We start from the raw sequence: 8,890 nt of genomic DNA on the forward strand, positions 1-8,890 counted from the left end.
CAGTACATAATATTGATTCTAAGATGGATGGTAAGAGTTTAAAAAGATACTCTAGAACATCTTTTTCTTTGTCAACTCTCTGAAGGGTCAGATGAATCAGAATGAGGCTGGCTTGGATCCTCCTTGTTGTCCTCTTCCCTCCAGTTCAAAATATCAAGCCTCAGCCCTGCTGCTTCCCATCTGTGGTCCACAGGGTCCCACACAGCTTCATGATCAGTTACCTTGAGAGCAGCAGCCAGTGCATTTCTACTGCCTATATCCAAGGGATTGGAATCCAGGAGACTGGGGAGAAGCCAAGAAGGACTTGGGAGGGAGAAGCAGCCCAGCAGTGGGACCAGGTGGATGACTGGGACTGTAGAATGTCTCAGCATGCAGAAGTGATTTAAGGGGGTGCAAGCCAGGGCCCCCAGAAAAAAAAATGATAACCTCCAGTGTTCTTCCCAGAAGCCTTAGAGCTGGTGCTCTGGGTGGGTACAAGGGAGAAAGAGAGAAAACTGAGGATTATAAAGGAACAAAAGATCACAGATTTAGGGGCTAGAGGATCATGGGACCAAAGACCCAGGGTTTAATCAAATGCTTATTGACTGACTGATTAGAGCAGAAAAATGTTGCAGCTGCCATCTGGTGGCCATATTCCCGACTGACTTACTTTACAGAAAAAGGTTTGTCCCATCATAACCTGACCCCTTCCCCACTTTCCAGGCTTTCTACACATTATTCTCCTCTACATATTCTAACATACAGTGACATTGACCTATGCACAATCTCTCGAACAGGACAGTCCATCTGCCATCCCTAAGCCTTGACACTGGTTATCCCTCATGCATGAAATGCTCTGCTCCCTCTTAATCTCTGACTAAAGGGACTTGCCCAAGGTCATACTTATTCCAAATTCAGCACTCTTATTATAAGCTGCCTCAGCTTCCATTATAAGGAGAGGATAATTGAGTAGAGAAAAGGAAAAAATAAAGAAAGCTGGCTCTGTAGAGAAGAATAGAAAGTAGAAAGAGAAATTCTGGACTCGGAGAGGTGGAGGAAGATGCCAACTCTTCCTCATCATAAACCTAAAACCTCTGCAGGATCCACTCTTCCTGTCCCCTGTGTGGCTAGTGAGAAGAGTCTCTGAAATGGATTGGTCCAGGCAGACAGGAAAGGGAAGCATCATCCATTCAACCCACATCTCCAAGAAAACCAACAAAGACTGTTACTTTGAAAAGCCTTTATTCTACCCCAGATTCTTCCCTTGGGACAGCAGCTTGGCTTGTTTCCATCCATCCCTCTGCGGTGTGAATAGCAGGTTTGAAGCAGGACCAGGTCACCATTAGCACAGGAGTCTCACTCTAACTGACTTTCCTAGACCAAAATCCCCTCCTCTTCCTCTGTCCCCACTGACCCTCCCAGGTTTCTCACATAATTCCGCACCCAGGGCGTATGTGGATTGGCGCAGACTTTCACTCCTTTATTGGTTTCGAACCTGAGAAAGAGATGGGTTTCATTCAGAGAAGCTTTTAAAGGAAATGCTCTTCATTTCTCATTTTCCCTCTCTGCTCCCTGACTTTTTCCTGCATCTCCTTCATCTCAGGTGTCATCACTCCCTATCCCTTCCCCAGAATAATCTCTCAAGGCTTCTGAGAAATAAAAATAGCCTCTCCTGCTTCAGTATCTGCTGGGTGTCCTCCCTAAGGTTTCTCTTCCAGCTTTCAACAGGAGCAGCTCCTACTTCAGAAGCCACCAGGGTCCTGTACAGGAAGGAGGTTCCCTAACTAGCTTGACTCAATCTGCTGGGAGATCTCAGAGCCTCATCCGTTATCTCCTGTCACCACACAGTCTCCAACTCAAGGCATTGTGGTTTCACAGGAAGACCTCTAAAATCAGAAGACCTTCTTGCTACTTTCCCTTGAGGAACTGTGGGAAACCCTTATCCATAAAATAAAGGAATTAGTCTGGATGATCTCCAAGTTCTCCTCTTTCTCCCAGTCTTATTCCCCACCCCTTCTACACATTCACATCCCAAGTTTTGCTAGAATTCTCAGCTGGCTGGGGAATATGCCTCGTTCCTTCATTAGGGGAAGGACTTTCAGGGAAACTTCATTTTCCTCCCACTTTAGGTGCCCCCCTACCTCCCTCCAGAATAATCTCAACCCTTCTGAAAAATGAAATAGCTCTTCCCTAAAGGTTAGGTGACCTGTGATGCAATATGAATAATTGACACGAAGTTTTGCTTTTGTATACTGAATTATAACACTATATTATAAACATTTATCCTATAGAACATAAATATTTAGCCATCATCAATATTTATAACAAAATATAGAATTAAACATTAAATTAGGAATGTTTCTAATTTGTGATTATAGAATCATCCATGTAGAGTTGGAAGGGAAGTCAGAGATAATGTAGTCCCAGGATTGCAAATTTATGAAGGGACCCTAGAAGGCCATCCAGTCTAAAAGGCCCAAAGAAAGTGAAAGGAGGAGGCAGCTAGGTGGCTCAGTGAATGAAGAATCTACCCCTCTGAGATTTCTACCTATTGCTTCTAATTCTATAGAATAGGATCGAGAAGGCCAAGCTAAATCTTCTTCCACATTGGATCCCCTGGAAATAGTCTGCCTTTGCCAGGGGCCATTCTTCATTCCCTGTTGTACTTTACTGTCTCCTCTTTCTTTTCTTTTCTTTTTTTTAAAGAATGTCAGCACAGAAACTACTCACATAATTGCAGGCTTAGAGCACCGGGGGTTGGATCTAGTGTAGCCAAGCATGAAAGATTGTGGGATCCTCTTTCTAACAAAGTCTTTGCAGCAGGCCAGCGGCTCAGGCTCTAACTCTTGTGAAAAGGGAGGACTTGAAAGAGGACCTGTAAGAGGAACGTTGAAGTTAATACGGAAAGAAATGGAATTGACAAGAGCTTCTGGGAAAACTGGAAAATAGCACGATGGAGACTAGGCCAACATCTCATTCATACCTTATACCAAAATAAAGTTAAAAAGGATACTTGATCTAGAAATAGAGGATGATATCATAAACAAATTAGAGGAACACAGATTAGTTTGCCTGTCACACTTATAGATGGGGGGGGTTATGAACAAATAAGAAATAGAGAACATTACGAGACATGAAATGGGTAATTTTGATTACATTAAATTAAAATGGTTTTATACAAACAAAACCAATGTAAAACCCAGATTGGAAGAGAAACAACAAATTGGGGGATAGGGGGCAGTGATTTTATAACAAGTATCTTTGACAAAGACTTCATTTATTACATATATAGAGAACCGAGTCAAATCTTTAAGAATGGAAAGAATTTCCAATGGATAAACAGTCAAAGAATATGAACAGGGAGTTCTCAGATGAAGAAAATAAAAATATCTATAGTCCTATGAAAAATGCTCCATATCACTATTGATTACAGAAATACAAATTAAAACAACTCTGAGATACCACCTCACACCTATCAGATTAGTGGAAATTAACAAAAAGGAAAATGATAAATATTGAAGGGGGTGTGGGAAAATTGGAATATTAATAGGCTGTTGGCATAACTGTGAACTGATACAACCATTCTGGAAAGCAATATGAAACAACACCCATCAAACTAGGTCATCAAACTAGGCATACTCTTTAACCCAGGAATGCCATTTGGGAAATTGTATCCCAAAGACATCAGAGATAGGGGGAAAGGACCTACTTGTACAAAAATATTTTAAACATCTCTTTGTGTGTAGTGGAAAAGAACTAGAAACTGAGGAAGTGTCCACCAACTGGAGAATGGCTGAACAAATTGTGGTATAGGGTTGTAATGGAATACTACTGAGCCATAAGAAATAATGAACGGGGGGGGGGGGGGGGGGGGCGCAGCTGGATAGCTCAATGGATTGAGAGCCAGGCCTAGAGACAGGAGGTCCTAGGTTCAAATCTGGCCTCAGACACTTCCCAGCTGTGTGACCCTGGGCAAGTCACTTAACCCCCATTGTCTAGCCCTTGCCACTCTTCTGCCTTGGAACCAATACACAGTATTGACTCCAAGATGGAAGATAAGGGAAGAAAGAAAGAGAGAAAGAGAGAGGGAGGGAGGGAGGGAGGGAGGGAGGGAGAGGGAGAGAGAAAGAAAAGAGAGAGAGGGAGGGAGGGAGGGAGGAAGGGAGGGGGAGAGGGGGAGAGAAAGAAAAGAGAGAGAGGGAGAGAGGGAGGGAGGGAGGGAGGGAGGGAGAGAGGGAAGAAGAAAAGAAAAAAGAAGGAACAGGATGCATTTAGAAAAATCTGGAAAGACATATGAACTGACGTAAAGTGAAGTGAGCAAAATCAGGAGAACACTGTATAAAGAAATATTATATGATGATCAATTGTGAAGAACTAAATTATTATTCACAAAGTTCTAAGATAAACCCCATACCTGATTTAAAAAAAAAAAAGATTCAAAACACATCATCCTTCACTTTATTTCCTTCCTGAGTTTTTTATTGTATATATGATGCGTGCCTTCTTTCGTGGCATGAGTAATTTGGAAATACATATGGGGCGGGGGGGAAGCACTGGAATAACCTACCAAATTATGTATTACCTTGGGGAGGAGGGGAAGGGAGGAAGGGAGAGAATCTGAATTACAAAATGCTGGATACCATTTGTCAGAAATTGTTTCTACATTGTAATTGAAAAAAAACAACTTTTTTTAAAGGAAAGAGAACTTACCTGACTTATTTGCCATCATTAAGGAGAAGTCAACAAGAAGAAGGACAGAGAGGGCAGCCACCAAGAACTTCATGGTTAAAACAAGAAGTTTAGGAGCCTAGCAAAAGTGGGGATGCTCGATTCCTTAGTGACTAGGACTCTTGTTTTGGGTGAGTTCTGTAGGGATGACAAGAGAAGGGAACAGAATCAATATTCATAGAAAATTGATTCTTTAGTTGAGCAGACCACCATGCTTTGAAAATAAAGTAACTGAAGTTTGATTTAGAGATGAATTAGGGCTTTGGGGAATAGAGCCATCTAAGCCACTGCAATAAATTCAATCCAACAAACATTGATTAAGTACCTGGCACTGTACTAAGAACTGTAGAAACCATTTTTTAAAAGATAGTACCTGACCTCAAGGTGCATACAATTTAAAGGAAGATACAGCACACACACACACACACAAAAAGGCAGGAAAAGGTGGGAGCATCAGGACTGGCTGGAACAAAAAACTAAGGGAGGTGTTCTATTGAGTTAAAAACCAAGCAGGCTAGCCAAAGGTGAGGAATTGATAGCCCAGGTTCTTCCCTCTCTAAAAAAAAAGCCATTAGGAAGAATTTGATACTCCAGCCCTCCAATCAGATGAGAGAGAAGGCTAATAGACCTGGTGTTAATCAAGGCTTGAGTCAGCAAGTCCTGGGAGAGAGAGACATCTTTTTCTGTGAAGCTGCAAGCAGACAGAGTAGAGGGAGGACCAGATCTCACTCAGATAACACCAAGACCTTCCTGAGCTTGCCATGAGGTACCTGAGACATCAGCCCTCCCATTTCAATTCCACACAAGGGAGAGACCCTCCTGGCACCATGGCCAGCTCTTGTCTCCAGACCCAGTACCCATATTCCCTCACAGGATACAACTTGACCACCAGCCATGCGCGTGGACCTTGAACTCACCCAGCTCTCTCAACAGACCTCTCACTGGTATTCTTCCTGAATTATCTCTCAAGAGTTAGCATACTAACTCTGACTGAGGAGTTCTATCAGAGGAGAAAACATGCATAAGTAGTTATATCTACAACAAATACAAGTGATTTTCAGGGGGGAAAGCACTAGCAGCTATAGAGATCAGGAAAGGCTTCATGTAGGAGTTAATAAGCTGAGTTTTGAAGGAAAGGAAGGATTTTAAAGGGCAAAATTGAGGACTGAATGCCTTCCAGACAGAGAGGACAGGCAGGGCAAAGATACAAGGGCTGTGTGCTGGGAAAATCGAGAAGCCAATTTATATCATGAAGCTAAAAAAATAAGTTGAGTCTGGGTTGCAAACGTCAAACAGATATGTTTGCAGCCTTGCTTTCTCCAGACATTCTCTTTTGAAAATCCCAGCATCCTGGGAGGCTAAATGTTAAGTCATTTTGAATCGTCGGTTCACACTTGAGTATGTATTAATCTATCAGCTTTTTTCCTGGGACAACTTACTGAAAGAATAGGGGTTTCAAAGGAAGTATATAATTCTGAAGATAATCCTATGTAGGGTTTCTCTTGGGGGTAGACATTTTTCAGGAAGGAGAAGCTCATAGAAAGAGGAAACTGGAGCCCTGAACATGGATCTTCACCTACCCAACAATTTTGATCAAGGCCTATCCTCTTCTTTGAAGTACCTTTAAATGTAACTTTTTTTTTAAACCCTTACCTTCCGTCTTGGAGTCAATACTGTGTATTGGCTCCAAGGCAGAAGAGTGGTAAGGGCTAGGCAATGGGGGTCAAGTGACTTGCCCAGGGTCACACAGCTAGGAAGTGGCTGAGGCCGGATTTGAACCTAGGACCTCCCGTCTCTAGGCCTGGTTCTCAATCCACTGAGCTACCCAGCTGCCCCCCTAAATGTAACTTTTTAAAGCTGAGAACCAGTATTTCTGACATTCCACAGGCTTGTGTCTTTATTTCCCAAGGGTCAGCAGCCTCAGGAAAGAGTTTGCAAATATCAGTCAGCACCATTTTGAAATTAGCAATCAGCCATGTGCCTGGTCATCAGTGTGACAACCTTGGAGACAGTTTGTTGGTCTTATACAAATCTAATAAGCTAGACATTCCCACCATGACCAAAATTTGCCTTTTGGATCAAGAGTCTCTGTTTCTTTGTTTTTATGCCTCAAATTTCTAATAATTATATCCTGTAGGTATCAACTCTATCAATCAAAATATTCTCCACCTAGCTACCAAAGTAATCCATCTCACACCCAAGTCTGAAGACTTAGCTCCCCTGCTCAAGAATCTTCAGTGTTCCCCAGTACCCCTGGGATGAAATACAAACTCTTCAATTAAACATCTGAAGTCCTGCACATTCTGACTCGTCTACCATTTCAGACTTGGATTTCTCTGCTTTATTTATTCATTATACAATCTAGTCAAATTGGCCTGCATGATCTTCCCCAAATACCAAGACACCCCCCCAAAGCTCCAACTCTTGTGCCCTTGGCAATGTTGTCCCATGTGGCAGGAATTCACTCCTCTCTCCCGTCCTTAGCTTCCTTTAGTTCTAGTTGTATGTTTTATGAGAAATCTTTATAGATCCCCAATTATATCTATTCTCTCCCTCCTCATGTTTATGACTAAGAATATTCCCTAAACAAGGCTTCCCTAGTTACAAGGTGGGTCCACATCCATAAGAAACAATGTATGTGTGTATTATATAGATGTTATTAATTGTATATATTATATGTAAATATAGATATTTTATGTGTTTTAGAATAAATACATATAAATATAGATTGTATGTAATATATAAATATATATATTTGTGTATATTTCTATATAAACATACATTTTATATATAATTTATAAACATAGGTATATATCATATACTCTCACTGGATATATATTAACTTTACTAGTCATCCAATAATTAAAATTAATTCAAATTAAAAGCAATCAATGATCTAGAACTATTTGGAGGGACTTAGGAGAAAGAACACTATCCACATCCAGAGGAAGAACTGTGGGAAAAGAAACACAGAAGAAAAACAACTGCTTGATCACGTTGATCGATGGGGATATAATTGGGGATGTAGAGTCTAATGGATCACCCTAATGCAAATATCAATAATATGGAAATAGGTCTTGATCAATGACACATGTAAAACCCAGTGGAATTGCATGTCAGCTACAGGAGGGAGTTCGGGGGAGTGGAGGGAAAGAACTTGAATCTTGAACCATGGAAAAATATTCTAAATTAACTAATTCAATAAAATTTTAAAAAATTAAAGGCAATCAATGAAATTACATCTTTTTTTTTTTAGTCATCAATGAAACCCTTCCCTTGTAAGCCTGGGATACATTGACCTATGAGTATACATTAAATCAATGGAAAGATGAGACTTATGTAGAGAGAATATTCATGGAGAGTCAAATACATATGGGGCACAACTGAGACAGCTAGGTGGTGCAGTAGATAGAGGACTTGACTTGAAATCCAGAATACCCGAGTTCTAATACCACTTGGGCACTTACTACCAGTGTGCCCCTAGGCAATCATTGAACTTTTTAGCCTCACCTTTTTCATCTGTGAAATAGGGCTAATAATAGTACCTACCTTCCAGGATTTTCTGAAAACCATAAAAGATAGCATATACATTTTAAAAGGAGATTCCTGGCCTCTGGTACCAAGCTCTTTCTGTAGGGACAGCCAGAGGCTTTCCATTGGAGCAAAGCTCTGGAAAAGCCTAAACTCTATCCAGCAAAGCTGTGGAGAGAGTAGCCCCCAGCAATTCGAGTAGACACCAATAAAATCAAAGTAGAGTCAGGCACTTAGCTCCATGACCTCCCCTGAAGTTTCAAACCCCTCCCCATTGAACCTTGAGATACTTTGTAAAAACAGGATATTCTTACAAAACCCACTGATGGAAAATATTTTCTCTGAGAACTTGGGCTAGACGGTCACACACTGACATATTCATTTATTAGCCTATAGAAAACTCTGTCTAGATTCGGTGAGGTAAATAAACTAAGTCTATCTAAGAGAATGATAAATCATTATGTATGTGAAAAGCTTACCTAATCCCTTAGCCTGCATCACTTTCTCTACAAAATACTAGCTGTGGTCAATAAACCTCAGCTCTGCCTGCTACCAGCTTCAGTGACCCTTCTGACCCTCTAAAGGGTCAGCATCATGCTCCTTGCTGCCTTTTGAGGATCCTAAATGACTTTGTCAAACTGGCTCATGTTAG

At 41.2% G+C, this 8,890-nt stretch overlaps 1 protein-coding gene across 1 annotated transcript in view; it reads right to left on the bottom strand.

Annotated features, from left to right (window-relative positions):
- Window positions 1–1,224: 1,224 nt before the first annotated feature.
- LOC103101444 (C-C motif chemokine 4-like) overlaps window positions 1,225–8,890 on the bottom strand; it is an 11,514-nt gene continuing 3,848 nt past the window's right edge. The window contains exons 2-4 of the mRNA XM_007485503.3: window positions 4,690–4,845; window positions 2,710–2,854; window positions 1,225–1,474 (exon numbers count right to left, since the gene is read on the bottom strand). Coding sequence (XP_007485565.1) covers window positions 1,354–1,474; window positions 2,710–2,854; window positions 4,690–4,762 — 339 coding nt within the window. The 5' untranslated portion in view covers window positions 4,763–4,845 and the 3' untranslated portion in view covers window positions 1,225–1,353. The remainder of the gene's footprint in view (window positions 1,475–2,709; window positions 2,855–4,689; window positions 4,846–8,890) is intronic.

The sequence above is a fragment of the Monodelphis domestica genome, chromosome 2, assembly GCF_027887165.1.
Source record: "Monodelphis domestica isolate mMonDom1 chromosome 2, mMonDom1.pri, whole genome shotgun sequence".
NCBI classification, from domain to species: domain Eukaryota; kingdom Metazoa; phylum Chordata; class Mammalia; order Didelphimorphia; family Didelphidae; genus Monodelphis; species Monodelphis domestica.